Source organism: Acinonyx jubatus, chromosome C1 (assembly GCF_027475565.1).
Source record: "Acinonyx jubatus isolate Ajub_Pintada_27869175 chromosome C1, VMU_Ajub_asm_v1.0, whole genome shotgun sequence".
NCBI lineage: Eukaryota > Metazoa > Chordata > Mammalia > Carnivora > Felidae > Acinonyx > Acinonyx jubatus.
The window spans coordinates 109,314,712-109,334,358 of record NC_069381.1 but is presented as its reverse complement, the minus strand read 5'-3'; the positions used below and the strand labels follow the sequence as shown (position 1 = coordinate 109,334,358).

At 57.5% G+C, this 19,647-nt stretch overlaps 2 protein-coding genes across 7 annotated transcripts in view; one reads left to right on the top strand and one right to left on the bottom strand.

The window, feature by feature from the left end:
• The window catches only part of LIMS2 (LIM zinc finger domain containing 2), a 42,471-nt gene that overhangs the window by 2,864 nt on the left and 19,960 nt on the right, over positions 1-19,647 (bottom strand). For 4 of the 5 annotated variants that reach the window (XM_053214853.1, XM_027056063.2, XM_053214852.1 and 1 more), the window contains exons 2-6: positions 16,687-16,846; positions 14,079-14,145; positions 13,700-13,820; positions 2,002-2,151; positions 1,208-1,358 (exon numbers count right to left, since the gene is read on the bottom strand). In XM_053214853.1, the coding sequence (XP_053070828.1) occupies positions 1,208-1,358; positions 2,002-2,151; positions 13,700-13,820; positions 14,079-14,145; positions 16,687-16,842 (645 nt within the window). In that variant the 5' untranslated portion in view covers positions 16,843-16,846. The remainder of the gene's footprint in view (positions 1-1,207; positions 1,359-2,001; positions 2,152-13,699; positions 13,821-14,078; positions 14,146-16,686; positions 16,847-19,647) is intronic. The other variant, XM_027056066.2, reaches the window with a different exon arrangement.
• GPR17 (G protein-coupled receptor 17) lies at positions 5,423-12,460 on the top strand. 2 transcript variants are annotated; one of them, XM_027056067.2, is made up of 2 exons: positions 5,423-5,616; positions 9,311-12,460. In XM_027056067.2, the coding sequence occupies exon 2, from the start codon at positions 9,381-9,383 to the stop codon at positions 10,398-10,400; it is 1,020 nt and encodes a 339-aa protein (XP_026911868.1). In that variant the 5' UTR covers positions 5,423-5,616; positions 9,311-9,380; the 3' UTR covers positions 10,401-12,460. The 2 variants fall into 2 exon arrangements, with proteins under 2 accessions (XP_026911868.1, XP_014917979.1); XM_015062493.3 differs by having other exon boundaries at positions 5,424-5,616; positions 9,349-12,460.

Genomic DNA, 19,647 nt, shown 5'->3' with positions numbered 1-19,647 from the left:
TGGTGCCCCCCTGGAAGGCTGCAGGTGTCTGTCCCCCCCACCCCAGGCATCCCCTGCGAGCCCCAGAGTCAGTGAGCAGCATCTCCTAGTTCATACGGCGTGCGGGGACCCACCCTCCCCATGGGGGCTGGGGGTCAGGGGCCAGGCCCTGCATCAGAACCTTCCCAAAGAGGTTACCCAAGACAGAGCTCCTGGGACCCAGACCTAGCCGGGCATCAGGGAACACGAGCTTCCCTTGCAACTAGTATCTGTAAGACCATTAGTGCCACAGTGAGCTCCAGGTGACCCAGGTGGACACACCTGAGGAGCTCAACCAGCTGGTGTGCCCAGCTTCTGAGTCTACATGAGGCTGTACACAATTCTGCCAACCATAATCCCTCAGGGTGCCTTGGGCGGACTGTCCCCAAGGACAATGCCACCTTCTGTAGAGTTAGCAAGTATTACATGAGTCTTTAAAATTTAGAGGAGAAAAATAGAACAGTGAGAAAAATCGATTGGTAGGATTCTTAGGTGACCCAGGAAAAAAGGTCACCACTGACACGGAGAAAGAACAGAAGCCCTGCGTCCAGCTCGGGGACCCCTAGTTCTCAGGAAGAGGAGTCTGGGAGAGCAGCCCTGGGGTCTGGCCCCTGCTCACCGCTGGAGAGAAGTGAGGAGGCGGAGAACCCCAGCCCCGCTCCTGGAATCCCCCATGGCTGTGCCCCCACCCAGATGGGGCACCTGTCACACTGGGGTCTCACTGGCCCTGCTACAAACGCCCACCAGAGAAGCAAGTCAGTCACTCTTAGAACTCTAGATTTTATCATTTCCTTTCTATACAAGTCACCCAAAATTTTTGTTAGAAATTTAGAAAACACAGGTAAAAAGCAACAATAAAATATAAACAAATAAGTTGTAAACATCCTCCACTAATATCCCACTGCAATAAACATTTGGATCTATAGTATTTCTCATGACTTTGGAATCCTCTAGAAGGCCAGGAGGGGGAGGAAAGAAGGCAGGCACCACTGCCGAACCATGGTCTGTGCACTCAGGTCTCCTGGCTCCCATGGAGGCCAGAGCCAAAGAGGGACAGCACCCAGGACAAAGATCCCTGCTAGAAGCAAGCCATGTGGCCTGGGGTGGGAGTGTGGGGAGGGGCTTGCAGGGCCAGACTCCAAATGTAACAGTGAGCCTGGGGCTCCCCCAACCTCCTGGCCTCGCTCACCTCCACATGCCACTGCTTGCCCAGTGCGTTGACCACACGGCCCTCAATGGGCCGGCGGCAGGCCCCACAGATGGGGACGCCCATCTTGTCGTGGCAGGGCAGGCAATAGAGCTCCCCCTTCAGCTCCCGGGCCTCGGCAGTCAGCTCCTTCCTGGAAGACAGAGCGGAGCCCCCCATGACATCCCTGCCCCACTGCAGGGCCTGTGCTGGCCCTGCGGGGGTCCCACCAGCCCCTCCAACCCCAGGGAGCAGCTTCTGGAGAGGCTCCACTGGGGCCCAGCAGCGGGCCCAGCAGCGTGCCCAGGCAGGCGGCACTTTGATCTCTGGTGTATTCGGGGACTTCCTGTGCCCCAGACAGGCCCCAGGGCACGGTTCCTGCACAGGCCTTGCAGCAGGCAGTCTGTGTTGTGCATTGTCAGGCCCTCTGAGAAGCACATCTGTTCTCTGGCCCCTCCGCGCCAGACCGGGTGTTGGGGCAGACATGAGGGGATCCTGCAGTCTCTTTCCCCTCTCCTCCCCTCTCCCACACCAGCACCCCTCCTCCTCACCCTGGTCCTCCAAGCCTTTGATTCCTTTCTCCTAGCTTCCAAGGGCCCAGCCCTCCCTCACCCTGTCTCCCTCAGGGCCTCACACAAGTACTACTGGAACAGGCTCCAGAGAGAGGTGTTTTCTGCATCGATGACTTCGACCTCCACCCTGCACCCCACTCTCCAACTGGTTGACCTCTCCCCCAGGTGGGAGCCCCACCCAGCTCACCACTTGCCCCCATCACAGCTGCTCAGCTGTACGCATACCCGCAGTGGGTGCAGCTGAAGTGGTCGGGGTGGTAGGCGTCATTCTTGAACATAAGGGGCTTCTCGTCAATGACCAGGTGGCACCGCTGACAGACATACTTGCCCAGGCCCTTGGCCTTCTCACGGTTGTGGCAAGGCCGGCACAGGTGCCTGTGGGAAGTGAGGCAGGTGTTAGGGACCAACAACCCACTCCCCCTCTTCCTCCCCAGAAAGCACGGTCCACCTCCTGGCAGAAGAGACATCTGGACCCCGCCTGCTGCTTTAACAATGCCCATAAGCCTCCAGAGGCTCAGACAGTGGCCCAGAAAAGCAAGCTAACTAGCCCTGCAGCTGGGAAGGCCACAGACCTGCCCCTAAAAAGGGGACTCTCACTGGAAAGTGACTAGAAAGAAATACACCAGAATATTGGTGTTTGCCATCTTTAGATGGCAGAGCAAACGTGAGTTTCCTTTTCTCCACTTTTCCTGAGCCTAGAACATCACATGGAATAGAGTAGACATTTCATTGACAGTTGCTAAAAAATTAATTTCCCAAATGTCTTTGAATACGCATGAGTGATTACACAGTGACTGTTAGCTTGAAACCGCTTCTGTGCCTAGCAGAGTGGCCCAGGGGGCCAGGTCTGTCCGGCCTGCACACCCCCTTCCTTTGGGGTCTGTCAGACAAAGAGGGACCCGAACATCTACAGGCTCTTTCTGTCTCCAGAGACAAGCACAGCTGTGTCAGACAGAGGCCCCCAAACCCAGGAACTGTCGTTACAGAGTCTTTTTTGTGAAGACCTCAGAGTAATTTCTGATGCTACTCCCTGCCTTGGGGAACAGCTGTGGACTCTACTGAGAGGGAAATCAACATGGTTTCTGTTTCCTTGTGCCTCAAAGGTGGCAGGAATTTAGATTCAGGGTCCCCAAGCAAAGATGTACAAAGGCCCCAATCCACTACCCCCATTCCCCACCTGCCATCCCAATCTGTAAGTGTTCCTGATGCATCCGGGCCTGCCCTCCCTCCCTTCCCAGGCACCCAACCACAGGGGGCCTCTCTACCCCTTACCAGCCACCATCAGCCTCTTTTATAGGCAGATCAAGGAATCTGGTTAAGAGATTAACTCTCAGACTCAGGATCCCCCAACCGGGTGTGATGGGCAGACCCTAGATGCCAGGGAGGACAATTCAGTGTCCATGCCCTTGACCTCAACACCTGCCACCTCATTTGGGTCTGGACCCCCTGCTGCATAACACTGCTGTCCACTTGCCTTATTTGTGTCTTATCTCCCAAAGGTGTGTGCAGGGCAAGGGGTCCAAATGAGTGCCCAGTAGCCACTTACTAAGCCACTGACCAGCTCCAGGCTGTGCCCCCCACAGGGTAGCAGCTCAGGCTAAGTCTCTGGTATGTGAGTGAATGAATGATTGTAAAAGACAGGAAGGGAAGGACAGTGGGCATCGTCTCCCAGGACAATACAGCCAGGCCGGACTAGGAGCCGATCCCCTAGCCAGGGCCCCCTAGTTCCACCTGCCCACGGGACACAGATGTGGCCTGTGGCTGCAGTTTTCATCTCCCCATCTCCACCCCACTCACCCAGACCCCCAGGCCCCCTGCCACTGCAGGTCTGAGCAGAACTGCTCCTGCCGCTCCCCATCTCCACACGACACCTGCCGCCTGCTTGTGTCTCTGTCACAGACCCAGCATTTATTCCCCATGACCCCACTCCCAATTTTGGTGACTAATCTTGGCATTAGGACAGCACTTAAGCCATATGGAATCACTTTTGTTTCAAAGCTATAGAAGTTGGTATAATTCCCCAGAATTCTGTTGCAACGATTGGTGCCCTTATAGCTACTGTCAGCAATCACCCAACAACCGAAATACCCAGCTTGGGGAGGGTGGTCAGACACATTCATCTCAAACCTGTGTGAGTCAGTCCTTCCAGACCTCCACACAGGGCAGTGCAGGAGAGGGGCCGCACCCTGGCTCGCGCACCTCCGCACCCCACTGGCTTCCAGCCGAGACCCAGCTGAGGTGCTCCACCAGGAACCCCAGATGGGGAATGTCTTTTCAACAGACCCGATCCCACAAGATCTAAAGGCAATCTGAAGAATTTTTTTCTAGGTAGGATGAAGATACAGCCTAAGAATTCCAGCATGAAGGTGCAACAGAAAAGCCAGAACAAGAGCGCCTGGGTGGCTCATTAGGTTAAGCATCCAGCTTTTGATTGCAGTTCAGGTCATGATCTCATGGCTCGTGGGTTCAAGCCTGCTTTGGGTTCTGCACTGACAGCCTGTACTGGCTCGCTCTCACACTTTCTGCCCCTCCCCCACTCCCACTTTGTCTCTCTCTCTCTTTCTCTCTCTCTCTCAAACTAAACATTTTTTTAAAAAAAGAAAGAAAAGACAAACCAGAACAAGCCAAACAAACACACACAAATCATAAGATTTTCAGTGACACATGCTCGGGTTCAAATCCTGGCTCTGCCACTTCCTGGCAAGTTACTTCACCTCTGAGCTTTAGTTTCCTTATTTGCAAAATGGGCGACAATCCCAACTGCACAGCATTGTGTGGAAAACAAATTTAAGGTCGCACACGTGGTAGTTACTTCCCAGTGATAGCTGTGGACAGTTCGTAAAGTTTTAACTAAAAGGTACAAAAGTCTTTTGAGATCAGGCATGATGCGTTGGTTCCCCATACCACCGGATGTGCCATCTGGGGGAAAGACAGGGAGAAATGGGCTTTGCCTGTCCTGTGTCAGAAGCAGCCACTGCCCACGTAGGAACACCCCCAGGCTCGAGCCACCCTCCAGAGGAGTGTCGGGGCCCGCAGGCAGTGGGCAGCGGTGACCCTCTTCACAGGCCTCCTGTCCAGAGGAGGAGCCCGCACAGGTATGGGTCAGGCCTCGCGGGCTGAGCTGCGTCCCCACAGGCACAGACAGCGCCCTATTATGAGGCGGCCTGCAGCTGTGCCCCGCTCAAGATAAAGGCCATGATTTATTCTGCACGTCCGAACGGAGCCTAATTATACGGGGCAAGACACAAGGACCCTACAGCAAGTGTCCTGAAAGAGCCCCCTCTCATTCGACCAAACAAAACTCCTCAGCCTCCCACCCTCTCCATTCACAGGACCCCTCCGCTGTCCCTCGAGCAGGCTTGGGAGCCCAGGCCCGTTGCCATAGCGGCCAGCCCCTCCCTGCCCCCCATCGGTAGGAAATTATCCTGTGCTGAAACGTCCTCTTGTCTCTGTCAGTGCCAGCCAATCCCCCCACCCCACCCAGCCCGCGCCCACTCCACGGCTTCGAACATAGTCACACACTCGGCCTCTGTGACGCTCAGTGGCCAGGCTGTGGGGGGCGGCGGAGGGGGGGGGGCACGCAGGCTGGGACACACTGGAATATTCACGGCCCAGTGGCAGCACAGGCAGCCGTAGGAGTGGCCCACCACACAAGGACCCCCTTGGGAATGAAGCGGCCTTTCAGGGCCACAGACGCTGCAGCCTCCCCTCCCCTCCTTAAATAGCCGGCCTCCCTCCACAGCTGCACGGAGCCCACCGCCAGCACCACCACCCGCTGGCCAGAGCCCACCTGCCGCCCCGCAGCCCTCCTGACCTTGCACCTGGACCCGGCTGTGAGAGGTAAGGACCAGGGCCCAGCATGGGCAGGCAGGGGATTCAGGAACCAAGCAGAGGCAGGGGTGGGGTGTCCCTGTCCCTGAAACACTCTCTGCGATAACGATACAACCGGTTTATTGAAGGCTGTCCTGCTCTGACTCACAGTGGCCCCACTGGGCCAGATTCCTGTCCCACTGTCGGGGACTTAGAGAGGGTGACTGCCTCGTGCACAGTCCCATGATCAGCACCTGTGCTCTCCAACCCTGGGCCACTGTGGCACAGGGAGGAACTAGGAAAGAGAGCAGGGAAGAAGAGGGGCCAGCCCACACCAGGAAACAGCTGTGCCCACGCACCTTGAGCTGTACTCACCACCTTGGGCCTCTTCCTATGGCCACCTCTGCCCACTCCTCCCCTCCATGGAGGCCCAAGACCCGCCCCAAGGCCCCAGACTCCTCCACTGTCCACACCCAGGCCACACTCCAGGTGCCTACGCTGCCCTGCCCCGAGCAGCAGCATGGAGCAGCCAGTGAGGCCAGACCCAGGCCTGCATCTCTAGGGTCTGCACAGTGAAGCAGGGGCCCATTTCAGACCACACTGCAAAAATCAGTATCAAAACTTCCTAAAACAGGAGAGGTGAAGAAACCTCAAGAAACCAGAAACAAGCCTAAAAGCACTTTAAAACGGAGTCTAGATCCCAGAGAGAGCACCATACATGTGGCGCCTTCAGCAGTGATGGGAAGCCAGGGGCACCAGGCAGGAGGCAGGAAGCCAGGTGCTGGCGTGCCCACTGGGCGCCACAAGAGGCTAGCAGCCTGTGCGGCCAGGCAGGCCCCACCATCGATTTAATGCTCTGCTGTCACCATCCTGTAGCCCTACAGGACAAGGGGCCCAACATTTTCATTTTGCACTGGGCACCAAAACTTACATCCCCAGTCCTGGGGCCAAACCCCAAGAAGGTGCCACGGAGCCTGGGAGACAATTCCAGGGTGAGCCCTGAGATGGAGCCACAGTCCCGGCTCTGGCACCAGGCACCCCCAGAGGCCAAGCCGCGTTCTGGGGGGTGCTGGGTGTCCCTGCTGGGTGTCCCTGACCTGACTTCCAACCCTGGGGCCACTGTCCCTAGCCAGATGACCTTGGGAAAATTAGCCCACTTTAAGCCTTGACCTCTTAATCTCTAATCTGTAAAGGAGGGCTACAGATGCCTGCCTCCGAGGATTGGCAAAGTGGGTAGTCGGTACCTGTGAGTAGCCCTCAGGGAGGCCCAGGTGACAACTGCACTGCGGGTCAGAGTCCAGGTGTGAGGGGCGGCCCAGAGCAGAGCGGTTCCACCCGACCATTTCCTCGCTTGGCCCCATCCCCTCTCCCAGCAGCCAGGGCTTCCCTGGCAACAAGCCCTCGGGTCACATGCACGTGGAAACAGCAGGAATATAATCTCCGTGTTGGATTCCAGGCATCCTGACCCACTCTGGAGCCAGGATAGATCAGTTGGGCAAGGGAACCACCCTGGATCCCTTCAGTGACTAACCTGAGATATTATTATTAGGAAAGCACCCCTTTACTTTAGGATAGTGACTGGCCAGATGTTCTCTGCCCCTCACCCGTGTTGCCCTGGCTTTCTCCTGCCCAGGCAGCCGGCCCTCACCCCTCCATGCATGTGTTGGGGGTTGGAAGTGGCTGCAGGACCCCAGTGGTGGTGGATGAAGCAGGATGGGGAGGGTCCAGCTGCTGCCCAGCTTGACAGCCCAGCATAGCCACCGTCTGGACCACTGCCCTGCTCCGTCTACTGAAGGAGGGCATGCCGGGCGCTCCCCTCAGGCCTCTGTTCTTCGTCCACGCCTCGAGATGGCACCCAGCCCACCCTCCTCTGGAGGCTGCCATGCTAACAGCTGCCAGCAGGCCTCCTGAGGGATGCCCCCTCTTCAGTTCAGCCCCTGCCAGAGCTCTTACTATGGCCATCAAAAGGACAGGGAACTGAGGCCAGGAGACACTCGCAGAGAACTTGCTCCGGCTCACACTGCCAGGCTCAGCCAGGATAATGACCCTGGCCCTGCCATGGCCACAGCCTGCAGGGACGCCGCGTCTCTCCTGGGAGCCTCTCTCCTGCCCGAGTGCGGGTGTCAGGAGGCAAGGCTTCTCGGGGAGCCCCAGAAGCTGCACTGCAGGTGAGGGTCGGCCAGGCTGAAACCCCAAAGCACGAGGATCAGGGGCTGGCGGCAGCTTGGGACTGCGGGATGTGCTGCTCTCGCCCTGCTGTCCTGCCGTCTCCTGCCACACCCCCCACTCCTAGGGCTGGTGAGGGAGGCAGGGTGTTTGGGGTCTTCCTCTCCTTTTCGGATCTCTTGAGTTGACCAAAATCAACCCAGGAGTGCGTTCTGTCGAGGACGGAGCCAGAGCGCCTACCCAGAACTGGGGTTCACCAAACATACTGCAGGGCTCTATGCTGGCCCCCCTCAGGTGTGGGCAAACCAGGCTGGGGAGGCCAGGCAGACACAGGCAGCTTCCCTGGGCTCCAGGCCTCTCCGGGGCTGCCGATCTTGGCTGGAAAACCAGAGCCAGTCCCACTACCTTCTGGGAAAAATAGCTTTTCCTCTCCTAGAAAAGAATCTGCCTCCTGGTGTTAAACTACTCTGGGTGGTAGAATGCCCCCCACTGGCCTAGGGCCCAAGTGTAAGGCTTTCTAAGATACAGGCCTCCACCGTTAGGATGTCCAAAATGAATTTGATAGGCTGAGTCTGGAAAGCTTGAGAGACCTTGGGATCCAGGCCTGGACAGCACCTTCAGGTGCTGGCGGAGAGCAGGCCTCTGACCTCCTGGGAAACTGCCCATCACTGGATTCCTGGTGGTGCCCTCCTGGGTGGCAGGTGCGGGGGGAGCTGTGGTCAGGGACCGGCAGGAGAGAAGCATAAGGCAACAACACTTGGCACTAGTCATGAGAATTGCCACAAGATGGGCCAGGAAGGGTCCCAGGACTCGGGGTGTACAGGGTTCACCCAGCAAAGGCAAGACTAAAGAGGAGGTGGCCAGGCCCCATGCACCAGGCTCTCAGAAACAGGTCATCTAGGGGCACCTGGGTCACTCAGTCGGTTAAGCATCCAACTCTTGGTTTGGGCTCAGGTCACAATCTCACAGCTTGTAGGTTTGAGCCCCGTGTTGGGCTCTGTGCTGATAGCATGGAGCCTGCTTGGGATATTCTTTCTCTTTCTCTCTCTCTCTCTCTCTCTCTCTCTCTCTCTCTCTCTCTCTCTCTCTCAAAATAAATAAATAAACTTAAAAGAAATTTAAAAAAAAAGAAAGAAATAGGTGATCTATGCACCCACCCATTGGGAGTGGAGCTCAAGTTTCCCATGCACCCCCCACCCCGCCATTCAGGAAGCCCCCCTGGGGAGCACAGCAGAAAATGTGGGGCCCCTCCCTCCATCCCAGAACCCAAACAGGTGGGATTCACTCCCCACTCTCCCCATAGTGCTGACTCCATGCCCTGGTCTGAGAGTGGATTTCTGGGACACATGGCCCTGGTCTCAGGTTCTTGGGTGCCCGGCAGGGACACATCGTGAGGTGGGAAGCCAGCCCCAGCAGCAGCTTGGCAAGCTCCAGGCCCTGCCTTTGTTTTTGCTTTTTGCTGAGCTTCAGAAAGCCTCTGACACTCACCCACCCCAGGTGAACACAGGGGGTGCCCTCAATAGTCCCCAAGGAGATGCTGAGCTAAGATGCTTCTCAGGTCCCAGGCTCTGGAACCTGTCTGCTTGCTCCCTCCAGGTTCGTCCTCCAGCTCTGCTTCCAGCTGAAGCATGAATGGCCTCGAGGTGGCTTCCCCAGGTCTGACTGCCAACTCCTCCCTGGCCACTGCAGAGCAATGTGGCCAGGAGACGCCGCTAGAGAACGTTCTCTTCGCCTCCTTCTACCTCCTGGATTTCATCCTGGCTTTTGTTGGCAACGCCCTGGCCCTGTGGCTTTTCATCCGGGACCACAAGTCGGGTACCCCCGCCAACGTATTCTTGATGCACCTGGCCGTGGCCGACTTGTCCTGTGTGCTGGTCCTTCCCACCCGCCTCGTCTACCACTTCTCTGGGAACCACTGGCCGTTTGGGGAAATCCCGTGCCGCCTCACCGGCTTCCTCTTCTACCTCAACATGTACGCCAGCATCTACTTCCTCACTTGCATCAGCGCTGACCGCTTCCTGGCCATCGTGCACCCTGTCAAGTCCCTCAAGCTCCGCAGGCCCCTCTACGCGCACCTGGCCTGCGCCTTCCTCTGGGTGGTGGTGGCCGTGGCCATGGCCCCACTGCTGGTGAGCCCACAGACCGTGCAAACCAACCACACGGTTGTGTGCCTGCAGCTGTACCGGGAGAAGGCCTCCCACCATGCCCTCGTGTCCCTGGCCGTGGCCTTCACCTTCCCGTTTGTCACCACTGTCACCTGCTACCTGCTTATCATCCGCAGCCTGCGGCAGGGCCCCCGCGTGGAGAAGCGCCTCAAGAACAAGGCTGTCCGCATGATCGCCATGGTGCTCACCATCTTCCTCGTGTGCTTCGTGCCCTACCACGTGCACCGCTCGGTCTACGTGCTGCACTACCGCGGCCACGGCACCTCGTGCACCGCCCAGCGCATCCTGGCCCTCGGAAACCGCATCACCTCCTGCCTCACCAGCCTCAACGGGGCGCTTGACCCAGTCATGTACTTCTTTGTGGCCGAGAAGTTCCGTGACGCCTTGTGCAATTTGGTCTGTGGCAAAAGGCTCTCGGGGCCACCCCCCAGCTTTGAAGGGAAAACCAATGAGAGCTCGCTGAGTGCCAGGTCTGAGCTGTGAGCCCCGCAACGCCAAGCCTGGGCCCAGCCGCAGGCTGTCCTCAGAAGGACTCCCACATCAGGGTGCAAGCCACCCAGACTCATGAAAGAGAGGTCCACCTACTCTCCAGTGGGTCACCCACTCTCTCCAAGGGCGAAACTCGGCACCCAGCACCCAGTTCTGCCTTATCTGATATGCAAAACCCTAAAAGGGGACAGGCCTTAACAGGACCAGCCGGCCACCCCCTCTGACAGAGACTGTTTGACCCTGCTCACTTACAGTTACTAGATATTCAATGACTTCAGCCTGTGGCGACGAGACTGGAGGAACAGTTCCTGCACAATGAGTGTCTTTCTTTCCCAAGGGCTGCTTGCTCGACTCCCAACCTCCCTCCACAAGAAACACAGAGCAGCGCAGCTCTACAGAGAGAAGCCCAGAAGGCAGCTGTGAGTGACTCCAGAGAAGGGGGTGCAGAACTCTTGGGGGAGGGGAAGGAGGGGTATGTAGATGTTTCCATTGAAGCTCAGGACGTTCTGAGTTCCCTGGGTGTCCCCTTTGCCAGATGACCCCTATGGTTAGGGGACAGGGACTCTAACTTATAACTGAGGGTTGTGTGTACATTTCAGGCTGGCCACCAGGTGACACCCAACAAATGCGACCTGTGGGGCCCATCATCGCAGTGCGGGGGTTCTTGGCCCCGCCCACTGTGAACCCACACGCAGACCTGCACGTGGCCTGACAGTCCCCAAAGCTTCTCAGCAGCTGCCCGATCCCTCTTGGGTCCTGGGCGAGCACACGGCCTAAATAGATATGGGGAGCCAGGCCTTGTCACCGCCTGAGGACACCACTGGCAGAGAGCCTGGCATGTGACCCTGGCCCCCACTAACCCAGACCAGCAGGGCTGTCCTTAGCCCTGCTCCCTCCCAAGAGGCTCTCCCAGCCTCAGTGGGCCAGCCTGGGGGCCGTTTTGCTCCAGAACATGGCACCTAGCACCCTAGCGGCTCCCCATTTATACTGATTATACTGATCATAAACACAAGTGTACTTGAAGATTCTGAAGGTTACTGGGTTTGGCTAACATAAGTTCCTTCCCAGAAATTCTCCCTTTGACCCAAGAGTGGCAACGTGGAAGTGAAGACAGGACAGGACAGGCAGCACATGCTGTTTTGCCTCTGGTTCTGAACGTCCCACGCAGGCCTGGCCCACGTGGATGCTGAAGTTCTGCAGGATGGGCCCCAGAGGGCCTGGAGGGTCTGTGTGGGGGCCATGCTTCCTCTACAGCAGTACTGTACTTCCCTGAGTGCTCTCAGCCTCTCCCGCTTTCCCCAGCAGCCAGTGCTGTAGCGCAGGAGAGAGGAAACGCCCAGGCCCACACCCGGCAGGCGACCCGAGTCAGGACCCCTGTGACACCATCTGTCCCCCACATACTTCCTGCCAAGTGCCCTGCAGACACCAGCACCGACACCAGACAACATGGCCAGCAAGCGGGTGACATCACTACAGGCGGCATCCAGAGCAAGCGGTGTGGCAGCAGAGGACAGAGGGGGTACAAGTACTCAGGCAGAAGGGGGGGGGGGAGTCAGAGACAGCAGGGGTGGGCGCTCATTCTTCCCTGGCGTGGGGAGGAGAGACCAGCATCTGGATGGGGCCTGTTGCATTTGGGAGACTCGGTGGGCTCCAAGCAAAGACGGTACATGGGTAGCTGAGAACCCAAGGGAATGGTGTAGTGTGGAGGGGTACATCCAGATTGTCCAGCATGGACATGCCAGTCGGGGCTCTGGGACTTTGGACAGACATGAGGGTTGTGCACCGAGCCCCAAAAAGGCCGACGTGGAGAGGCCGGTGGACGGAGATAAGTCAGAAGAGGTGATGGACCTATACAGCCATGAGGCAGAAGGAAACCATGAGAACACAGGGTCCCGGGCGCCTGGAGAGGAGGCATCCCAGCAAGAAGGAAAAGCTGTCGCGAAGCCTGCCAAGAGGCCAAGAGAGAACCATCAGTGACCCTTCGGTCTGGCCGTGCGGAGGGAGGTGTCTGGGCCTGACCAGAACGGCAGTGGGGAGTCAGTGAGGGGGGCCAACAGGGGCAGTGGGGAGCCAGTGAGGGGGGGCCAGCAGGGGCAGTGGGGAGTGAGTGAGGGGGGCCAGCAGGGGCAGTGGGGAACCAGTGAGGGGGGCCAGCAGGGGCAGTAGGGAGCCAGTGAGGGGGGCCAGCAGGGGCAGTGGGGAGTGAGTGAGGGGGGCCAGCAAGGGCAGTGGGGAGTGAGTGAGGGGGGCCAGCAGGGACAGTGGGGAGCCAGTGAGGGGGGCCAGCAAGGGCAGTGGGGAGCCAGTGAGGGGGGGCCAGCAGGGACAGTGGGGAGTGAGTGAGGGGGGCCAGCAGGGGCAGTAGGGAGCCAGTGAGGGGGGCCAGCAGGGACACTGGGGAGCCAGCGAGGGGGGGCCAGCAGGGGCAGTGGGGAGTGAGTGAGGGGGGCCAGCAGGGGCAGGGGAGCCAGTGAGGGGGGGCCAGCAGGGGCAGTGGGGAGTGAGGGGGGCCAGCAAGGGCAGTGGGGAGCCAGTGAGGGGGGGCCAGCAGGGGCAGTGGGGAGTGAGTGAGGGGGCCAGCAGGGGCAGGGGAGCCAGTGAGGGGGGTCAGCAGGGGTGCTGGCACGTCCTGCAGTGGGAGGACAGCTCTGAGGGAAAGCGCAGACTGAGCCTACAGCCCTGCTGGAGAAGAGGGTGGAGGAAGGAGCAGGGACCCGGCCTCTGGCCTCCGTGGTGCCTGGTGACTGAGGCAGGGGGTGCAAGGGTGCAGGGAGCAGGGGAGCCTCCCCTCGGGGAAAGTGGGAGGGAGGTCACTGCTATGGGGGGGTGCAGAGACAGTGTGGGGAGAACAGAACCAGACTTCCTGGAAGCTGGGAACTTAATCTACCAAGGACACCTGAATTTAAGAGTAAATTTGGGCCCCGTGGTTGTGTGATTTCTCTCCAGTGACATTCAGCCCTGGGTACCTGGAAGGAGATAGACGCCCGGGGTCAGCAGCTTGGGGTGGCCGGCCACAGTGATGGCCTAAAGCTCTTTATCCACCCAGTGCACGTGATGGCTCCTGCTTCGGCCACCTTCCTCCTCGCTGCCTGTTGTCAGCCTGCCCCGGGGAGCACCCCCAGGCCTGGACGAGCCCTGACTCATGGCCCCCTACTCTCTCCAGCCCCAACCCTCTCCTGTAAAGCAGAGGTCTCTTGTCTGCCCTGCAGGGACACAGCACGTGGGCACAGGCCACGCCACCTGGGGTGAGCCTGGCTCTCGGTAAGCAGTGCCTGGGTGAGGGCCCTCCTCACCTGCCTGCATTCTTCACGAAGCCCAGGTCGGCCAGCTCAATGTCACACAACTCACAGCGGAAGCACCCAGGGTGCCAGTTGTTGTTCATGGCCTTGATGACACGGCCGATGATAAACTCACCTGGAAGAGACAGGTCCTTGTTTGCTGGGGCAAGCACAAGCCCCCCCACCCCCACCCCCGCAGCCCCCTCCCAAGCCCTGCCCTCGCTGGCACTCGCCTGAGGCTCAGCCTGGTACCAGGGCTTCCCTCCCAGAGCATGGGACGGTGACGCCTGCGGAGAACTAGTGCCCATTGAGGCAGGGTGCAGGGCGGTCAGGGAGGAGCACCTGTGCTCCCATCCACCTGCCCAACCCCAGGTGTGCTGTATCCAGCCCTTACCGCAGGACCCGCAGCATGGAGCAAACAGCATCTGGAAGTCGTGTTCGCAGTACTTCCGGCCTTCGAACTGCAATCAGGCCAGCAGAGAAAGTTCAAGCAAAACCCCATCATTCTCCCCGAGCTGGCCAGTCTATGTTGGGTCAGGACCCACCCTCGGGAAGGCTGGACAAGCATCACAACTTGTGCAACTGCTACCACCACAGGAAGCAGGGTGGGGGTGGAGGAGAAGCCTTCCTGGAGGAGGTGGTAAGGAGCTGAAAGACCACAGGGGGGTTGTGGGGGTGCTGAAAGGAGGGCAATCCAGACAGAGGGAGGAGCAGGGGCGAGGCCTGGAGACGGAGAGAATTGGCCCACTCAACGGGGCAGACAGGCTAAGTGAGGGGTCGCATAGAAGCTGGGAACTGGGCAAGGCCAGTCCTCAAAGGGCCTCTGCTGTTTTCACAAGACCTTGGTCCTGGGAGTGAGCCGAGGGCTGGAATCAAGTTTGATTTATAAATGTCACTTGGCCTTATTTCCTGTGTGTTTTCTCTGTGTGAGAAGTCCATTTCTCCCAGAGGCCACAAGAGACCCAGAGAGGAGACACAGAAGGAGGGACAAGGAAAAACATGGGGGCCTGAGGGAGAACCCGAAGTCCTGCAGCCAGCAGGAGCCACCAGCCGTTGTCCCCATCTGCCTGGGCAATGACAGCTCTCATGCTGGCCCCAAATGTGGCCAGGCCTGTCTCTGCTTTCTTCTCTCGACAATTTCATTTTCTTTTTTAAAAATTTGATTTACCCTCTTTTCTGAAATGAGTGTCTTATTAGGCTGTGACTGGATATAGCCCTACCCAGGGGCCTGTAGAGGTGGCAGGCGTTAAATTCATTCAGCAACAAATATTCCCTGAGCACCTCCTGTGCGCCAGGCTCTGTTCTAGGCACATGACCACTGCTCACAGAGCTCTGCCTCCCTCCCACTGCCTCTACGGTGGGCCAGCATTTCCCAGGAGACTGGAAGGCGCCATGAGGAACAGCTCCTCCCACACTGCCAGGAGGAGCTCTCATACCCCACAGCCATCCATCCGCCAATCCCATCATCTATACCTTTGACGTCTCTCCAGCCTCTGACCCCTGATCTCCACCTCCACTGCAACCACCAGGGGTAAATGTTTACCAACAGGACCTTCGGGAGATGCAGTCTGATCTGTAGCATTTGCCCATCTCTATGGTGTAAATATTTCCATCGTGGACAATGTCAAGCTACCAACATGGCATCAGCGTGCAGTTAAGACATGTGCAGTAGCCATCATGGCACCAAGTCTCCACCACCACAATGCAATAGACAGATAACCTCAAAGGCATAGATGCTGGTAAAATGTAATAAAATAACTAGGAAGTGGTGAGTTTTAAGTATGTGTTACTTTGTTTTTAATACAATTTTATCTCCTGTACATTTATATAACTTAATGTTTTTAAAATTTTTTCATGTTTTATTTACTTTTGAGACAGAGAGACAGAGGATGAGTGGGGAAGGGGCAGAGAGGAAGGGAGACACAGAATCCAAAGCAGGCTCCAGCCTCTGAGCTGTCAGCACAGAGCCTGATGTGGGGCTTAAACCCAAGAACTGTGAGATATGACCTGAACCGAAGTCGGACACTTAACCGACTGAGCCACCGAGGAATAAGAGTTGTGTTTAGGGGCACCTGGATGTCTCAGTCGGTTAAGCGTCTGATTCTTGATTTCGGCTCATGTCATGATCTCACGGTTCATGAGTTTGAGCCCCATGTCGGGCTTTGCGCTGACAGTGTGGAGCCTGCTTGGGATTCTGTCTCTTCCTCTCTTCCTGTCCCTCCCCTGCTCATGCGAGCGTGCTCTCCCTCTCTCAAAATAAATATATAACATTTTTTAAAAAAGAGTTGTGTTTATCCACTAGTTTGCAAGATTACTGAAAATTTAAACAATCTGCTCTTAAGAGCCAGTGTGGCCCAGCCTAGATCCCTTCATTTGACCTGGATTCTTTCAATAATTCCAGCTTCATGTACCTGCCCCCATTAGTGTCTCCTCAGCACAGCAAGAACAGTGGTCCTTTTTAGACATCAGACAGACTGCCTCCTTCTGCGTCTCAAATACCCTGCATACTCTGACCTCAGGGCCTTTGCACTTGCTGAGCCCTCTGATGAGTGCTCTTCCTACAGATGTATACACAGCTCCGTCACCTCGTTCACGTCTGCTCAAACATTACCTTCCCTGACCACCCACCCTCCTTACCCCAAGATTCCTTGTAACCAGAGCACTGAGCACCATCTGATCCCAAGGGAGGGTGTGTGCCAGCAGGGCAGGGTGTCTGCATGCCGTGGCCTACCCTACTAGCTCTACTCTACTAGCTCAGAGTCTACCCAGAGGACGATGGATGAGTGGTGACCCTTCCTAAGCACCCACAGCCACCAGGGGTGCACTGTTCACACCTCACAAGTGAGGATGTGCCCACAGGGGAGGCAAGCTCAAGACCTGGCATGACTGACCAGGACCATGGCTGAGCACAGCCCATAGGCTCCTGGAAGGCAGACTCTGAGCTGGTCAGGGGCTCAGGCTCCAAGAAGGCGTCCAGCCGAGGGCCCTGGGAGTGTCCTTACCTCGTAGAAGAGCCCCTCGGGGAACGGCCGGAAGCACTGCGCACACACGAAGCACTGCTCATGGTACAGCTCCCCGTTGCTGTTAACGATCCGCTCTGCAGGGGCGAAGCGGGCTTGGCAGCGCTGGCAAGCCGCATTAGCCAAGGCGTTGGACATGTTGCTGCAGGGGGGAGAGGGGATGGGAAGGTCAGGACTGGGGAGGGGCCAAGATGAGCAAGCCTGGAGGGCTGCACATGATGGACACACCTTCCCGGAGAGGGGGGTGGGGAGGAACAGCTATCCTCACACTGATGGCAGTGTTGGCACCGTGGAGGCTCAGCCCGGCTGCCTGACACTGGCTCACATCAGCCCGCACACCTGCCCACACATCTGCTGGAGCTATTGTGTCCTATGGGCCCCCTAAGTGCCAGCGCATGCCAGGGGCTACGGCACACATTCCTGGATGACAACCGTACAAGGCCCACGCCGCATCTCCATTCTATAGATGGACAAGCCAAGTCCTGAGGGGAGTGAGTGCCCTTCCCAAAGGCCACAGTGGGCGGAGGCAAAGCCCAGATTAGAAACCAGCACCCCTCCAGACTCCAAAGCCCCCATCTTTCTGCCATGCCCTGCCACCCCCACGGACTTCCATGTAGTGTCAGACACAGCTGGGCCACAGCTATGCCCACACTGGTCAGAGCAGTGAGGGCTCAAGACAAGTGCTCTCACTGTGGCCTGAGCTGTACCCCACTCTCGGAGTCCAGACTCCCAGCCATGGAAAGTCCATAAGAGGGGTTAGGGGTCAGTGAGATCAGGGACACATGGAAGCACTCAGCTGCATGCCTGGCCCATAGGAAGCCCACACAAAGGACAGTGCATGGCTCCAACGTCTCCGCTTGGTTCCCAGGCTGCTTGGTCTGCATCCTGCTGGCCCAGGTGTCAGTGGCCACCTCAGTTCCCTCCTGTGTCTCCTATCACCTCTTCTCAGGGAAACAGAGCCTCTCGTAGAACTTCACCTAGGCCTAAATCAGTGGCTCTTTATGCCCCTTATTTAATCCCTGAGGCAACCCTGCCCTCCAGATGAGAGACCTAAGGTTCAGAGAGGTTAAGTTAACTTGCACAAGCTCACACAGCAGATGACGGAGTCCAGATTTGAACCCAGATTGGTTGGACTGCAATGGCTCTTTCTTCCACACCAGGAGTTAGTTGCAAATCACCTGCCCCAAAAAACATGTAATCACCCTGCCCCGGGGAAAGTGAAAATGTGAATGTTTGGGATACAAGCAGGTTGGGGAGCAAATGTCCTCAACTGTGGTGGGCTTCCCTGGGGTAAGTGGCAGGCTTGCTTCCTTCTGGGAGGAGTAGAATCCAAACTGTATGCTGAGGGGTCCAGAGGTGTGGCCAGGGGGAACTGTGTCAGACTGACAACCTCTTCGACCTTCCAATACCTTGATGCCCATGACTTTTGCTATAAGGGTAGCAAATAGGTTTTGTTTCAAGCGTCAACTCTGGCAGATTGGCGGTGGATGCCTGGATATCTAGCCAAAGCAGGACAGTCAGGCTCAGCAGGGAAAGAGATAAACCAGCTGACAATGTCAAGTAGACACAGAGAGTGGTCAGACACAACCTGAATGCTCTTGAGAATATCTTTCCAGCCTGTACTGCCTCCCAGGGTACGAATCCCACCCCCGTCTTGCTGCCACAGCACTATGAGAAGAATTCTCGAGTGAGTGAAGCTCTTGCTGGGGCATTCAGGTATCAATCATAGGGAGGAAGGCTCCCTAACCGGGATGAGCCCAGGAGGTGGTGGGAGAGGGCTCTGCCTGTCAGGAGTCTGGGTGTGGGCTGTGAACAGTGGGTCTAACAAGGACTGTTGGCACACAGGCTGGAAGCTGGGCTGGGGCCCCCAGACAGGACTTCCTGCCTGCTCAGCTTGGGGACCCCACATAGCAGGGGAAGGGCCAGAGGACTCTTCCATAAGCCTTGACAGGCACCTCGGATTCTTAGGACTTAGCCTGCCCTCAGGTGTGTTTTGGGGACCAAAGCCACATTCTTTGTCCACGTACTGGCCACAGGGGCAAGGAAGCAGGACAGTGGCAGGAAGAGTCGGGCAGAGCTCACGATGCAAAAGAAGGTCTTTGTGCAGCAGCCACTCTGCCCCCAACACACACCCTGCACCGTCCTCAACCCCCTGCTGGTCTCCATGAGGTGGGCCAGACAGCAGAGGGCCAACTGCCTAAGCCGCCATGGAGGGCTGGGCTGGACTTCTTCAACACAGGCTGTCTTCCCGCTAGAAAACATTATGACCCTAGCGGCCTTGTCCTCCCACAGCACACACCCAAGGTGGCGGGGCCGGGGGGAAGTTCCAACTCCGGGCTGTGTACAAGACGTTGCTGGTCTTGGAGAAGTGAGAAACAACAGGAAATCCTGTGACTCTGGCTCTGAAATTCCCCAAAGGACCCAGAAAATGAAGCCAAAACAAGGATTCAAGTCCAGGCCCAGGCTTTGGGATTGCTGCTTAAATCCAGAGCTCTGGGCCCTAACTAAGTGAGCGCCTGCAGAGCCCCAGCGCCTGCCAAAGCCCCTTGCCCTCTGGCCTTCAGGGACCCAATCCCACCCCCAGTCGCCTGCCGCTAGACCAGACACTTTACCAGCCTTCCACCATTCTGCTCTCATAAGTAGACCCTCTGTTAAACTCTCCTCTGCCATTCTGTTTCACTGTAACTATGTTTCTGACCAGGACACTAACAGACACCACCCCCACGGCAGCCGCCACAACCTGCCTTCCTGTTCATCCTCACGAGGTCCCCTAACCAGAGCGGCTGGTCTTTAACTGGGCTGCGGCTGGTTCCCTGGCTGGGTCCCTAGGTGCCTGAGGCCGAGGATTTTGCCATCTGTCCCCTACATATATACCTCGCACAAGCCCTGGCATAGGAAGGTGGGATGTGGGGGTGACCACCTCCCTCTCACACCCACTGGCTG

Bases quoted from the DNA above. Each gene is read 5' to 3' on its own strand.
- GPR17 (XM_027056067.2), top strand. From the start codon at position 9,381: ATGAATGGCCTCGAGGTGGCTTCCCCAGGTCTGACTGCCAACTCCTCC.